Genomic DNA, 16,643 nt, shown 5'->3' with positions numbered 1-16,643 from the left:
GAAAAGAAAACAGGTTACACAGCATTCCTGCATGTATGTGTAGGCTGGGGCTGTTTACTTGCAGACATGGGTGTTTCAGCATAAGGGCCGGTTGAGAGAGCCTCCGGGTTGAGGGCTAGGTACAGTTCTCCAACCTTCGCATTTGTGAGGGCTTGTATTCTGTTTCAGATTTATTTACCTTCTATAATTGAAATTTTGTAGCCTTGAGTGGAGCTCAGAGCCGGCCAGGGCGGGCGGAAAGCTTGGCTTCCTCCATCGCCAGGGCAACCCAAGCCTCCTGCTTGCTCCAGCTCTGTGGCCACGGCTGGCTGAAAGCAGGTATCTGGGGTTTATTTATCTTCTATAATTGAAACTTTGTTGCCTTGAGTGGAGCTCAGAGCCGGCTGGCCACGGCAGGTGGGAAGCTTGGCTTCCTCCATCACTGGAGCAACCAAGCCTCCTGCTTGCTCCAGCTCTGTGGCTGCCAGCCGCCATCTTGTTTGGGTTAATTTGCATATAGTCACTCTGATTGGCCGGTGGGCGTGGCTTAAGGCATAGTGAAGGTACGGTAATTTGCATGTTTGTCTTTTATTAGTGTAGATAGATTGCTATTTGCCCTTTCTCTATAATAGAAGTGTCAGAGATGAAAGAAAATTAGTAAAATATATATGAAAATATCCCTCCTGTCAGAGTCTGGGGCATGTCATGGGACCCAGAGTCAAGTCCCTGCCCACCCACATGTGCCTCGAAATCATGCGAGACCCAGACCCAGCTGGCCCCACCCCTGTCAAGCCCCGCAGGGCAGGGGGTGTGGCCTCGGGTCCCCCGTCAAGCCCTGCCAGGTGGGGGGCACGGCCTTAGGTCCTCCAGCTCTGGTGTGAGGGCGTGACAACAATTTGCATATTAGCTCTTTATTATACAGGATATCTTCATATCCTCCCATCACCACTGGTCTGCTTTCTGTCATTAGATTAGTTTGCATTTTCTGCTCAGCATGACTATTGGTACCTCATTCCTCTTTATTGCGGAGTAGAATTTGGCTGTGTGGCTGTACCAGTTTGCTTACACATCCACCTGTTGGTGGACCTTGGAGCTGCTCCAGCGCCAAGTATTCATGGGCTGTGCTGCGCTGGGCAAGAGCACCACAGGCACGCCTCTCCTCAGGGCTCGCACACAGCAGCCCCTTGCTAACTTATTTAACAGATATTCATTTAGTGCCTACTACGGCCTCTCATTAATTCATTTAACCAGTATTTACAGAGCACCTACTATGTGCTCTGTTAAAGCTCTTGGCCTTGTAATGGCAAGTAAGACAGCCAACCCCTGCCCAGCTGGACCTAAACCTAAATATTTGAAAAGCGAAACGTTAGGACGAATATCTGGATAGAAACAATTTCTTAGTCAAAACACCAAAAAGACAACAAAAACTGATGAATACATTAAGCCACATTTTAAAAGCCTCTATTTTGATTTGCGTCATGCTTTGTTAAGAAGCCGATCTTTAAGTTTATTGTCATGCAGGCACACATTCTGTTTTCTTAATTTCTTTTTTTTTTTTTAATATATTTTATTGATTTTTTACAGAGAAGAAGGGAGAGAGATAGAGAGTTAGAAACATCGATGAGAGAGAAACATCGATCAGCTGCCTCCTGCACATCTCCTACTGGGGATGTGCCCGCAACCCAGGTACATGCCCTTGACCGGAATCGAACCTGGGACCTTTCAGTCCGCAGGCCAACGCTCTATCCACTGAGCCAAACCGGTTTCGGCTGTTTTCTTAATTTCTAATTGCTGCTGTGTTTTCTTTCTCACTCCAGGCTTATCTCAAGGATATCCCATTGGTGAGTACTTTTTCTTAAAAAAGAAAAAGGTTTCACTTATTCTTTTACTATTTTTGGTTTACAGATATGGTATTGCTTACTAGTTAAGGATCAAACTGCCTGGGTTAAATCCCAGTTATAATAATTACGAGCTATATAATCCTAGGAGAATAAAAAAAAAAACCCTTCTTCTTGCACCTCAGTTTCCTATCTATAAAACAGGAATAATATTACACTAGTACCTCTTTGGATTATTGTGAACTTATGTGAGTTAATACGTATAAAAGCTCTTTAAACCTGGTGATTTTGCTATTTTTCTTCAATTATCTCACCTTTTATTAAAAAAAAAAATCCCTACTCCTACCTTCTTTTGGTTCATTTTTGCTTTCTAAAAACTAATTTATCAAGTGAAATCCTTAATTCCTTCCTTTTTAATATATTGTCTTTCATGTCCCTCCCCCTTCTCTCATTCACTTTTTATTCCCCTTCGTTAAAACAAAGGCCTTTAAACACGTTCTGCTCCTTCTCAGATCTCACGGTGACTCCTGACTCACTCTCTGCTCACTCTTCCTGTAATCTGTCTGTGTCCTCTGTCTTTTTGTAAGAGATGGTTTGGTTTTTTTTCTTGTTAATTTATAGAAGTTCCGTAAGTATTAGAAATACAGATGCAATCATCATTTCCCGTGTGGTGGCTGGTCTTTCCACTTTATGGTGCTCTTTTTGTTGTTAATCCTCACTCGAGAGCATTTTTTCATTAATATTTTTTAGAGAGAGTGGAAGGGAAGGAGGGAGAGAGAGGGAAAGAGAGAGAGAGAGAGAGAGAGAGAGAGAGAGAGAGAGAGAGAGAAACACCGATAGAGACATATCAATTGGTTGCATCCTGCATGCTGGTTGGGGATCAAACCTGTAAACCCAGGTACCTGCCCTTGACCAGAATTGAATCCGAGACTCTGGTGTTCAGCAGGTGTTCTAGCCACTGAGCACACAGGCCAAGGCTCTTTATGGTGCTTTTGATTGGTCATCAAGGAGTAAGTAGATCTTGGTGTGCACGCACTCTGAGTAAACTAGTAGTAAACTAGTTGTACAGGCAGTGGCGTGTCTTAGATATCAGTAACTTGGGGTTTCAAGAAGCAGAAATCATTTGAGATTCATGGCACTGTGGCATTTATGTAAATTCACACACACACGTGCGCGCACACACACGCACAGCCACATAACTGTGTGTACTTAAGGACATGTATCACGCAGCTGGTGGATGGCCACTGTACAGAGAGGAAGAGAGATTGGATATTGAGGGTCAGCAGTGCTCACAGGACAATGCAGGGCTGAGAAAGGTTATCTTCCACCAAATGCGAAGGTCCTGCTCCTCTTCCTAAAGTCCCTTTGTTCCCGGACACAAGACCCATCTGGCCCTCATCATCAGAAGCGGAGCTGGAGTCAACAGGCCTGACAGCTGACTTAGCAGCGGGCTTTGCTGGGGCAGAAGGCTCTGGGAGGGCACACCCTCCCTCTGGGCTCTGGAGGACAGCAGTGCTCTGGAGGGCGAGGGCGCAGTGGGAGGAAATGGAAAACCACAAGGATTGCACAGGCTCATCAGAATGTGCTCTTGGGAAAGGACCCAGATGGAACTGATTTATCAGCCCTTACTGAGGAGAAAGAGCGAACGCGCTTGGGGGTCATGGGATGCGCGGGGAGTGAGCATTGGAACTGGGTCATCAAGGGCTTGTATATTGTTGACAGGAAAAGTTAGGGTCTACCAGGCAGAGAGTACAGCGAGGCGTAGGCAAAGAGGCAAGTAGAGGGTCTCCTTTGACTATGCCTGGAACTGAAGCGATGGTGGGGAGCCAGGCAGAGCTGTCCAGCCTAGTGAGGCAACCAGAAAGCTGCCTGCCTCATGCCTCTTACACAGAATTAGGTAAAATGAAAGGGGAAAGGAGGTCCCAGGTGTGAGGATGACTACAAATCTCACCTCTAGCCACGGCCCATCACTGGGAAGGGAGACCCATTTTGGGGGGTGGTGGGGAACTTGTGACTTGGGAATTTAACACAATGTGATGAATCTGGGAAGCACAGGGGACTATGAGGCCTCCTGGAGGCATCTAACTCAGCCTGGAAAGTCTGGGAGGGCTTCCTGGAGGAGGCAATGCCGGAGAAGTAAAATTATAGATATAGTCCATCTCAAACAATTTGGTTCTCGACGAAGTTGTTCATGGAAAAAAAAGTCTTGGTTGTTGAAGAAACTTCAGTTCTCAGCCTGACAACCCTTTCAGGTTGATGCATCAGCAAGACAAAAAAGCGTCTCTCAGACCACAAGCAAGGGAGAGAATGCACAGTGTGAGTCAGCTTACCAGTAAAACTCCCGTTGTTAACATCTCAGGAAATTGTGCTGTGAATATTTGTGTGTGTACGTGTTTTGATTGTGTGTGTGTGTGTATGTGTGTGTGTGTGTGTGTGTGTGTGTTTGCTGATGGTGAAATGAACCATTAGCACAATTTTAAAACATAAAGAGACCATCAAGAGTGCTAATGTTGCCCTAACTGGTTTGGCTTAGTGGATAGAGCGTTGACCTGTGGACTTAAAGGTCCCAGGTTCGATTCCAGTCAAGGGCTGTACCTTGGTTGCAGGCACATCCCCAGTGGGGGGGGGGGGGGGTGCAGGAGGCAGCTGAGTGATGTTTCTCTCTCATTGATGTTTCTAACTCTCTATCCCTCTGCCTTCCTCTCTGTAAAAAATCAATAAAATCTATATTTTTAAAAAAGTGCGAATGTTGCCAGGGGTCTGAAAGAAGCAGTGATCACAGGCCATTGAAGAGGTAGAACTGTTGTTGATTTGGATAAAGGAAAAGCAGTCAGTGACAGCATTTTGGGGGCAGTGACATGTGAAAAAGGGAAGATGGTGCTTGCTGACCTGAAAGACAGCCCTGGACCGAGTGCTGGAAGTGATCCCTTTAAGGCTAGAAGGGGTGGTTCGATAATTTAAGAAAAGAAGTATTTGTTTATAGATAACACTATACATTCAACCTGCACTGTATATAACAGGGGTGGGCAACCCCTGGCACGCGTGCCAAACATGGCATGCCAGTAATTTTTGCTGGCACGCAAAATCCTCTCTTATAATCTTCCATTTACAATTTTTTTTCTTAGTATCGACTTTTTTATTTTTCAGATAAATTCAGTGTAGGTGCATCTTAGATAAATAAATAATTTTACATAACAAGTTATCTTAAAGACCATAGCCATGGATTGACGAGAGGGGAAGAACAATTTCTATGCCTCTGCCTTAACTCTCCCTGCCTTCCTAGATCCAACCAGTGTTTTGGTTTCATCCACATACGCTTGTGAATCGTTGTTCTCAGTGATGAATTTTGTTAAGTCTCGTAATAGGAGTAGCCTGACAGATGAAAGTAGTAGCTCGTGCATATCTCTGAAGGTCACGAAATATAAACCTGATGTAAAATCTCTGTCATCAGTGATGCAGCAGCAAAAGCCCCACTGATAATATCAAATGGAGTCATAAAGTTTTCTGTCGGACTATCAGTGTACATGTATATGTTAAAAAATAAATATTTTTCATTATCATATACTGTGTTTTTGTCACTCGAATGAATTTTATTTCTTTCTTCAAGGTTCTTCACATACGTACACCTTAAGAGATATCAAGTAGGCGTGACATGTTCTCAAAAAATTAGGGTTGGCACGCAGAAGAATTTTGAGTCAGAGATTTTGCTGGTTTTGGCACGCACTCACAAAAAGGTTGCCCACCCCTGGTATATAAGAAAGGTTAAAACAGGGAGTCATTTGGGGGTCTGCAACAGATTAATTTAAATTATTTCTAATGAGAAACAATGATTAGGTTTTTGAACAAATCGCTTCTCGAACAGCCTTCTGGAATGAATTAAGTTCTAGAACTGAGGTTCCACTTCAGACTGAATTGTTTTATTGTGGTGATGTACACAGCATATGGGTGATGGGAGAGTTTCCCAACAAGATATCAACACATGTAAACAGGGGGAGCGGGGAGGGCGCAGGACTCCTCGGAGCAGCTGAGAGCAGCGCCAGGGGCTGGGGGTTAGATGGCACCAGGACTTACGAGTGGGGACAGGGGTTTGGACGAATGTCAGAAGAAGGAAAAGCCGCGGATTTAGCCCCGAGGCCAAGGGCGCTCTGTGACTTCTATTCTCTCCAGAGGCTGGAGGCTTGCGACTCAGCTGGGGACCCAGGTCAGTGCAAGGGGTACGTTATGCTTGGGTTGTCGCAGTTAATTTTGGGTTTGCTTTTTTATTGTGAAAAAATTATGCATGCAAAAATGTCTGTAGGAAAAAAGCCCGTGAAAACCCACATCTTTCACTCAGCTTGGTCAAGTTCCGACACCTTCACAGAGGTCAGGTCCCTGCAAAAGTCAATAAACCGTAACAGGTCATGGGAGCCCCATGTACCTCTATCCTATTTGTCTCCTTCATCCCCCAAGACAACTGCCCCCCAAACTTGATGTTTATCATATTAAACATCCGTAACTATCTGTCCTTTAAACGATACATTGGGCTGCGTTGCATACCCGAGGCTTTACACAAATGATACCGCGTGGTCCATGCCCTTACACAACTTGTTTTTGTTCCTCCATATTAATTTTGAAATATGAATACCCAATACACATTCTTCATTAGAGGAAAGATAAACACAAGAATAAAATGCTTAGTAAACAAAAACCCGGATAAAACTTCCTTAATTTGATAAGTGGTCATTTCCAGGAAACCGCAAACATGTTGATGAATAGTGAATTCTGAGAACCAGTTTTGGTAAAACTAAGAACAAATTAAAGATGTCCATCCTGTTACTTTGCCAAGACAATAAGAAAAAGAAATAAGGCCTGTAAGTATTGGAAAGAGTCAAAGTTGACAGTGTTTCAAACCCATGGTCATCTACTTAGAAAATTCTAGAGGCTTCACTGTTGGACTAATGATGGATGCAGCAAGATTAGGGACCAGCTTTCTCGCAATAAGCATCTCAAAATGAGAGAAGGAACAGCTCTGGCTGGGTGGCTCAGTTGGTTAGAGGGTCGTCCCGTACACCAAAAGGTTTCAGGTTCGATCCCAGGTTGAGGTGAGTATGAGAAGCAACTGATCTCTCTCTCTCTCTCTCTCTCTCTCTCTCTCTCTCTCTCTCTCTCCCCGCCCATTCCTTTCTCTCTAAAAATCAATAAAAACATATCCTTGGGTGAGGATTAAGAGAGAGAGAGAGAGAGAGAGAGAGAGAGAGAGAGAGAGAGCAAATCCTCTTCCCAATAGAAGAAAACCCTAGAAAATTAAAGAATAATTATAAAAAGAGTAAACCTATTAAACCCAACTAAGATCTTGACACAGACCAGTAAGCCAGGACAAGTGGAATAGGGAAACTGAGGCAGAGAGCTGGACAAACTGATAGCGATTTACAGCACATGCAGAAAGTCACCTCCCTAGAAATAACATCGAGGCCCCAGCTGTATTTCAGCTCCCGACCCAGAAAAGCAGCAAAACCTGGAGGGCGACTGGGACCAGCGGGGATGCCTGGAGGAGCACGCCTAGAAAACTGGTGACTGTGCTGCTGAAACCCTCCCCTGAAACCTCCCCTAAGATTCTCACCTGCATGAAAGAGATAAAGCCTCAAGACAAAGCCCTAGCTGGTTTGGCTCAGTGGACAGAGCATCGGCCTGGGGACCTAAGGGTCCTGGGTTCGATTCCAGTCAAGGGCACGTACCTCGGTTGCAGGCTCCTCCCCTGCCCCCGACCTGGTCAGGGCATGTGCAGGAGGCAACCAACGATGTGTGTCTCTCCCATGGGTGTTTCTCTGTCTTTCCCTCTCTCTTCCGCTCTAAATATCAATGGAAAATATCCTCGCGTGAGGATTCAAAAAGAGAAGACAACGGACCAGCCCGTGCTCTTCCTTGGGGAGCAGCCCCTGCCTTTCCCTCTCCTTCCCCCATAGGCCTGCGTCCCCTAAACTCTAAGGGACCTTCAGCCTGGGGAGCAATGGGCTAACCCCTGAACCTGACCCCCCAGGCCCCCTTTTCTCTGACTTCCCAGAGAGCCAGGGCAGCCCAGCCTGGGCTCTCTGTTGCTCCCTCTACGCTAAGCCCTCTGTCTCACTTCCCCCAGCGTTAATAAACACTCCCTCATCGTCACCTGGACTCCTGTTGTGAAATTTTTCCTGCACGAACTCAAGAACCTGCACAGTCTCAGCTGGCCCTAGGCAGACCCAGCAAGGGGCAGGCCCCCTTTCCGGCAACAATCAAACAAATCAAGACACAACACGAGATAACCAAGAGAATACTCCATGTTCTAAAGAGTTTAATCCTTCCCAGATTAAGTTATAAATTCAATACCACCTTGATAAAAATCCTAAATAGATTTTAAAGAGTTGTTTTATTGTGGTGAAATACACAAGACATAACATTTGCTATATTAATCATTTTAAAGGCACCATTCAGTGGCATTAAGTACATGTGTGTGACCATCCCCACCACCCATTTCCAGACCTATTCCATCACCCCAAAGCGAAACTCTGTCCCCAGGTCTCCCTACCCGCCAACCCCCGCAGCTCCCAGTACCCACCCTGTCTCTATGAATGTGACTATTCTGTGTGTCTCATGGAACTGGAGTCCTAAATAGATTCTTTGAATCTTTTTCAAACACTTTAGTTTGAAACAATTTCAGATTTATAGATGAATTGCAGTGGTAGCAGAGTTCTGTGTACCCTTTACTCAGCTTACTCTGATGTTAACGTCTTACATTGCCGTCATACATGTGTCAAAATGAGGAAACTGATATTGGGACAATACTGTTAACTAAACTACAGGCTTCATTTCCCTTTTTGGTACTTTGTTGGGGAGCACAGGAGACTTGGTTGGGAAGTTTGTAAGGAGGACCTTCCGAGAAAAGGGAAGTGTGTGGAAGGCCGCCTGCCCTGTTTATCGGAATTCCGACTTAGGGGAGTGTCGGAGGCAGCACCCCTAATTATTCCTTGACCTTTCCATACAAGTCTGTGCAGGTGCAGACCCCCAGGTGTGTACTGGAATTCTTATGCTTAATCCCTGGATGCCCTTGCCTGGAGGACAATGTAAACACGTGTCCTCCCAAGATTACTCACCTACTGAATGTATCTAAAGACAAAAACTGTAATAAAAGGCGAACGAGGCAGGCGATCGGGGCTGCTTGGACCCTTGAGCCAGGCGGCCCCTTAGCCCTCTCCCCACAGTGAACCTGTGTCGGAGTCATCTGTTCATCCCCCGTTCAGGGGCTGCTGGTCAGCCCGGCAGAACTTCAGCTGCATTTTTCTTTTGAGCATATTTAATTTATTTATTTTTATTGTTGAGAATATTACAGATGTCCCCTATTTTGTTTGTCAGTTGTTCATTAGATTTCACATAATAGTGAGATCATGTGATAGCTGTCTTTCTCTGACTGGCTTATGTCGTTTAGCAAAATAATCTCCAGCTCTACCCAACAAAATCTTATTTCTTAATACTTAATATAGGGAGACGATTAGGGAAAGTATTTATAAAGGCCACTTGGTTAGGGATGAAAATGGGGGAAAAGGTTGAGACACACGGCTCTATTCCTGTGAGGTGAGTCCCCACGTCCAGGGAGAAGCCCTTCTAATAGGGAGCACAACAACAATGTGTGGCGTCGGACAAAGGCAGCCGGGAAATGAAGAGCTACTCTCCAGGGCGAGACTCTTTGAGGCTCTGCCCAGGTCCCACTTCTCCTGTGAAAGCCACACTGTGCATGGCAGCGCCCAGCACCATGATTTCCTGGTGATTTCCATTGTCTTCATTGCCTCCACACGGGAATCGTTCTGTGAGGAAAACCAGGTCGGTCATGTTAAATCAACTTGATGTTTTCAAGTGGTTTTAGATTCACAGCAAAATTGAGTAGAAAGGAAAGGGGGTTCCCACATATCCTCTGTACCCGCACAGGCACAGGCCCCACTACCAACACTTCCCCCCCCCCCCCGCCCCAGAGCGATGCCTCGGTTATAATGGATGAACTCACATTGACACGTCACTATCACCCAGAGCCCACAGTTTACACCGGGCTCCCTCATGCTGGTGCATCTTCTGTGGGTTTGGACAAATGTGTCATGATGAGGCAGACCAGTAAGCCAGGTCGGGTGGAACAGGGAAACTGAGATAAGAAAACTAAACAAAGCCAAACAATCCGTGCAGCTTGCAGCCAGCTTGTAAATAGCAAGCCCTGATCCTCCCCAGCCAAGGACACTTGAGAGCAAATGGTTAATACCTCTCCTCCCAATCAGAAAACACATAGCTTAAATCACCCTGGAACTGCTGAGGCAGGAGCGGGGAGGGGGAAAGGTGGGGAGTTTTATTTCACCACTGGACAAAGAAATCTTGGAACTTGCCAAACAAGATGACCAGGCATGCATACAAACATCCCAAGAAAAGCCACAACAAAGTGAAAGGGGGACTTTCAAACCTAATCTGCTACCCTAAAGGAAGAAGGGTATAAAACCGCTTGAACCCCACCAGGTGTGTGCTCAGATTAGCTGGGTGCCCACTTGTGCTTTGTGCCAAGTGTATCTATAATAATAAAAGAGTGATATGCCAGTTAGACCGGACGACCTCCCGGACGAAGCCGGGGCTGCGAGGACTGAGGCAAGCCCCCTCGGCTCTGAGGGCCAAACCCTTGCAAGAATTTTGTGCATCAGGCCTCTAGTTTTTAATAAATTTGCTTGCCTTGCTTCCTTAATAAATTTGCTTGCTTTGCTTCCTTAACAAATTTGCTTGCTTTGCTTCAACACTGTTGTCACTGGTCTGAAAACTTTCTAATGAGACTGACAAGAACTGAGGAGGGAACAGCGCCCCCCCCCCCAACTCATGAGCTTCCCGATAACAATGACATGTGTTCGCCATTTTCGTGAGACATAGAGAAGTTTCGCTGCCCTGAAAATCCTGTGCTCCGCCTACTCACAAAGAGATTTTTAAACATGTTATTGAAAGATTGTCAAGCACATTTTAAAATGAGGTTGACAGTGGATTACTTGGAACATAGAGGTTACATCTAGGGAGGGTGACATGTTGGGCTAGGGCCATGGGGAGGGGCTCTAGTTTTTCTGTACACTAGTAGACTAATACGTTTTGGTTCTGTGTGCATGGATTACTCATTCAAACACATGTAAGCTGTGGTCATTTTTTTAAATCCTCACCTGAGGGTAGGTCTTCATTGATTTTTAGAGAGAGAAGAAGGGAGAGAGAGGAAAACATTGATGTGAGAAACATGAATCAACTGCCCCTCATAGATGCCCTCACCATCCAGGCATGTGTCCTGACTGGGAATGAAACCCCCAAGCTTTTGGTGTATGGGATGACACTCCAACCAACTGAGCCAGCTGGCCAGGTTAAGCTGTAGCAATTTTTAAAAAATAATCTTAGCCCTAACCAGTTTGGCTCACTGGATAGAGCATCGGCCTGGGGACTGAAGAGTCCCAGGTTCGATTCCGGTCAAGGGCATGTAGCTTGGTTTCAAGCACATCCCCAGTGGGGGGTGTGCAGGAGGCAGCTGATCGATGTTTCTAACTCTCTATCCTTCTCCCTTCCTCTCTGTAAAAAAATCAATAAAATATATTTTAAAAAAATAATCTTAAAAAGACATTGCACAAGAATAGCCCAGCTGGCGTGGCTCAGTGCTTGAGCATCGACCTGTGAACCAGGAGGTCACAGTTTGATTCACGGTCAGGGCACAGGCCTGGGTTGTGGGCTTGATCCTCATTAGCGGGGTATACAGGAGGCAGCCCATCAATGATTCTCTCTCATCATTGATATTTCTGTCTCTCTCTCCCTCTCTGAAATCAATAAAAAGATATTAAAAAGAAAAGACATTACACAAGAATAGCCAAGGACGTTTTGAGATAGAAGGCAAATTCCTAGCAACTGGACCTGGATTTCCCCAGAAGCAGAGCCGGAGATAAGGACTTGGTTTAGATCTAGGTTGATTCTAGGGCAGTGATGGCGAACCTTTTGAGCTCAGCGTGTCAGCATTTTGAAAAACCCTAACTTAACTCTGGTGCCGTGTCACATATAGAAATTTTTTGATATTTACAACCATAGTAAAACAAAGACTTCTATTTTTGATATTTATTTTATAAATTTAAATGCCATTTAACAAAGAAAAATCAACCAAAAAAATGAGTTTGCGTGTCACCTCTGACATGCGTGTCATAGGTTCGCCATCTCTGTTCTAGGAGGTGATTCCAAGAAGCACCAGTAGAGGAGTGGGAAGGGGGCAGGGCAAGGAGGACACCGATGCAGGGAGCGTTGATGAGCAGATGGCTGACTCGGCAACTGGGCTCAAACTTATTAGGGCCTGTGGGACATGGTCTAGAGCAGTGGTTCTCAACCTTCTGGCCCTTTAAATACAGTTCCTCATGTTGTGACCCAACCATAAAATTATTTTCGTTGCTACTTCCTAACTGTCATGTTGCTACTGTGATGAATCGTAATGTAAATATCTGATATGCAGGATGGTCTTAGGCGACCCCTGTGAAAGGGTCGTTCGACCGCCAAAGGGGTTGCAACCCACAGGTTGAGAACCGCTGGTCTAGAGCAAGCCTGTCAAACTCAAAGGCCAAAGAAACAAGGTGTAAGTGTATGTGGGCTGCAAAAAAAAACAAAAGCTTCAATTTTCATAGAAACATAGGTTTATTTCCATAGAGACATGCTGAATACAAAGGGCTGAAATAAACGAGTCATCGTTAAGATAAAATAATAGAACATTTTAATAAAAATTCATATTTTTTCTTGGACATTAACTTATCAGACATTGAATAACTGCACAAATTAACAAGTGTAACTCAAATAAACCTATTTTTCTTGTTCTCCGAAAGTGAAATACTTCCTGTTGCGCACACCAAACAAGTCAGTCCAAGACTAATGACGTGGCAATCGCTGCTAAAATATTCGCTGCTGGTATTAGTGGAGAGAAATGGTGCGCCTGCGCGTAAGGCGCGCAAGGGAAATGAATGCAACACGATTATAGTCATCAGTCATTAGTGAACATTGTAGTTCGTTATTAATAAAATTATGTATAACAGGATATTGTAAAAATTAAGTTACGAAATTTTTATTAAAACATTTCTTACATACCGTTATATTGGCTGGGCCACAAGATATTCATTGTGGGCCCCGAGTTTGACTTGCTTAACCTAGACAGTCTACCTCCACAGTCCATGCTGTTATCCAAAGAGTATAAATAGTATCAAGGAGGAAACTAAAAATTCACAGAAGTCCCGGGAGAAGGCACTGCTGCTGCCACAGCCGCCACCGTCGGCAGGAAACGCAGGAGCAGACCTAGCGCAGCGCGGCGATGGGCGGGAGTAGAGCCCCGCCGGAGAGGCTGGGCGGCTGCCGGTGACAGATTGTGCTCTGTTCCTGCATGTCCTGCTGCCCTGACCTGTCCTGAGCTAGGTGACAGCGTGTCACGCTGCCACCATGAACGAGGTGTCTGTCATCAAAGAAGGCTGGCTCCACAAGCGTGGTGAATACATCAAGACGTGGAGGCCCCGGTACTTCCTGCTGAAGAGTGATGGTTCCTTCATTGGCTATAAGGAGCGGCCCGAGGCCCCTGACCAGACGCTGCCCCCTTTAAACAACTTCTCCGTTGCGGAATGCCAGCTGATGAAGACCGAGAGACCGCGGCCCAACACGTTTGTCATACGCTGCTTGCAGTGGACCACAGTCATCGAGAGGACCTTCCACGTAGACTCTCCCGATGAGAGGGAAGAGTGGATGCGGGCCATCCAGATGGTCGCCAATAGCCTCAAGCAGCGGGGCCCAGGCGAAGACCCCATGGAATACAAGTGTGGCTCCCCTAGTGATTCTTCTGCGGCTGAAGAGATGGAAGTGGCAGTTAGCAAGGCACGGGCCAAGGTGACCATGAATGACTTTGACTATCTCAAGCTCCTCGGCAAGGGCACCTTCGGCAAAGTCATCCTGGTGCGGGAGAAGGCCACCGGCCGCTACTACGCCATGAAGATCCTACGGAAGGAGGTTATCATCGCCAAGGATGAAGTCGCCCACACAGTCACCGAGAGCCGGGTCCTCCAGAACACCAGGCACCCGTTCCTCACCGCGCTGAAGTACGCCTTCCAGACCCATGACCGCCTGTGCTTCGTGATGGAGTACGCCAACGGTGGGGAGCTGTTCTTCCACCTGTCCCGGGAGCGCGTCTTCACGGAGGAGCGGGCCCGCTTTTATGGTGCAGAGATCGTCTCGGCCCTGGAGTACCTGCACTCGAGGGATGTGGTGTACCGCGACATCAAGCTGGAAAACCTCATGCTGGACAAAGACGGCCACATCAAGATCACTGACTTTGGCCTGTGCAAAGAGGGCATCAGTGATGGGGCCACCATGAAGACCTTCTGCGGGACCCCCGAGTATCTGGCACCCGAGGTCCTGGAGGACAACGACTACGGCCGGGCTGTGGACTGGTGGGGGCTGGGCGTGGTCATGTACGAGATGATGTGCGGCCGCCTGCCCTTCTACAACCAGGACCACGAGCGCCTCTTCGAGCTCATCCTCATGGAGGAGATCCGCTTCCCGCGCACCCTCAGCCCCGAGGCCAAGTCCCTGCTGGCTGGGCTGCTTAAGAAGGACCCCAAGCAGAGGCTCGGCGGGGGGCCCAGCGATGCCAAGGAGGTCATGGAGCACAGGTTCTTCCTCAGCATCAACTGGCAGGATGTGGTACAGAAGAAGCTCCCACCACCCTTCAAACCTCAGGTCACATCCGAGGTCGACACCAGGTACTTCGACGATGAGTTCACTGCCCAGTCCATCACAATCACACCCCCGGACCGCTATGACAGCCTGGGCTCTCTTGACCTGGACCAGCGGACTCACTTCCCCCAGTTCTCCTACTCGGCCAGCATCCGCGAGTGAGCAGTGCCGCCCGCCTGCCCGCCGCCGCCGCTGCCCCCATCACCACCACCACCACCACCACGGACATGCATGGCTGCCGTTGCCGCTGGGGCGGGGGGGTTTGTCTTTTTGTTTTTTTGGTCTTTTTTGTTTGCCTCTCCATCCCTCACCCCTTACCCCCATTTCTAGTTTTCAGCCCTCTGCCAGACTCCTCTCAGTGGACCCCGTGGCCCTGCCTCCAGGATCCTGTCCTGCCCTCACTTTTGCGCCCAGATCAGGACTGGGGAGACTGCCGCTGCCCCAGGACCTGGCCTTTGGGCAGTTTGGGAAGAGTTTGGGTTTTGATCAACACAAGCCCCAGTGAGGAGCGAAAGCCGGGGGGCCCTGCCTGCTATCGGCCGGGCGCCCACGGCTGCCTGCTCTGTGCTGTGCCGCCCTCAGAGGTGCGGACAGTGCTCTGGGGCTGCCTTCCATGCCTGTCGTTAGGCTCCGAGTGGCCTGGCAAGGGGACAGCCCAGCCCCCTCCCCACCCAGCAGCAGAAAAGCAGTAATGTCCAGGCCCAGGCGGGGGCCTTTGGGAGCTGCAGGAGCCGAGGTCCAGGGCTCCCTCGGGCTGGGGTCAATTACCTGGTGGGGAACCCAGAGCAGCCAAGGGGATGGACGCTGCCTCCCTGTGCCCCATGCTGCTCTCCTGACCCCTGGACGAAGTAGGAGGAACATTTGGGGCCCAGCCTTCCCACCCCAAGCCCCGTGCCTTACCAGGGCTTCCTTCCAGCCAGCCTTACCTCCTGCTGGACCTGGGCCTGGCCCCTCCCGGAATGGGGGCCAGGATTGCCCCTTCTCTCTGCCTGGGGTGGAGGGGTGCCAGCCTCGGCTGTTACACATCTCGCACCGAGACAGTATTGGGCCCCATGAACTTGGCTGAGGAGGGGGCAGGGATGGGCGTCTCTGGTACGTACTGGGGTGGGGGCCTCTGAGAAGGAGGCTCCAGGCCACCCCCTCCCCCAGCCCCACGTTCTGCAGCCTTAAGGTGAACGTGTCAGTGCTATGGGCACTCGTGTGCGTGCGTGCCTTGGATTGTGTGCTGTTGGTGTCCTTGTGCATCTGAGACGGTGCACATGGGGTGTGTGTGTGCATGTGTGCTGGGTATGTATGTGTGAGAGCAAGCGAGTCCCGGCCTCAAGTGTGTGGTGTGTGTGCGTATGTGTGTGGACTCAGGCCCCTGGCCCTGACCCCAGCATTTCTTCCCAGGGGGAGGGGCGCTGGCCTAGTGTGAGATCCACACGTGAGGTCCACTTGCTGCCCTGTCTCTCCCCCTTCCCCACCAACATCTCCGGGTGTTTGGAATGTAACTTTGTGGTTTTGATCTTCCCACCTCCTGTACTAGGTAGTTCACCAAGAGACGTGGGGTGGGTGGGGCTGGTTTGGGGGAGGGAGGTCTCTTCTTTTTGTGTGTGTATGTCATTTATCTGACAGTTCTCCCTCTTCCCCACTGGCCTTTCCCTGTTCCTCATATTTGTACGGTACAAGCAATAAAGACTCTTTTCAGACCAGAAAAAAAAAAAAAAATAAAATAAAATAAAATAAAAAAAATAAAAATTCACAGAAGTCCCAAACTAGAAACCCAAGTGGCCACTAATAGGTAACTGAAAAATAATCGTAGCCATTCATGTAGTGGAATACTATATTATAATGAAAAGGTGAACTACAGACACATGCAACAATGTGGATAGATCTCACAAAGGAGCCAGGGAGCCGGGTGTAAAGAGTACATACAGCAGGATTGGATATGACACGGGTTTTGAGAACAGCCAGAACTAAAGTTTGATGGCGACTCAGTATCAGGGTTAATTGAAGGGGTGGCTGGGGTTGACCAGCAGGGGGTATGTGGAGTCTTCTGAGTGCTAGCAATGGCCTATATTTTGATCCGAGAAGTGGTTA

The 16,643-nt window shown here is 47.9% G+C and overlaps 1 protein-coding gene across 1 annotated transcript; it reads left to right on the top strand.

Annotated features, from left to right (window-relative positions):
* Positions 1-13,081: 13,081 nt before the first annotated feature.
* Positions 13,082-14,936, top strand: LOC132234607 (RAC-beta serine/threonine-protein kinase). Its single transcript, XM_059695693.1, has one exon. It carries the CDS (start codon positions 13,278-13,280, stop codon positions 14,721-14,723), a length of 1,446 nt encoding a protein of 481 aa, XP_059551676.1. The 5' UTR covers positions 13,082-13,277; the 3' UTR covers positions 14,724-14,936.
* The last annotated feature ends 1,707 nt before the right edge of the window (positions 14,937-16,643 follow it).

This window comes from Myotis daubentonii, chromosome 5 (assembly GCF_963259705.1).
Source record: "Myotis daubentonii chromosome 5, mMyoDau2.1, whole genome shotgun sequence".
Lineage (NCBI taxonomy): Eukaryota > Metazoa > Chordata > Mammalia > Chiroptera > Vespertilionidae > Myotis > Myotis daubentonii.
The sequence above is the reverse complement of the archived record's forward strand: the minus strand, read 5'-3'. Positions and strand labels throughout refer to the sequence as shown.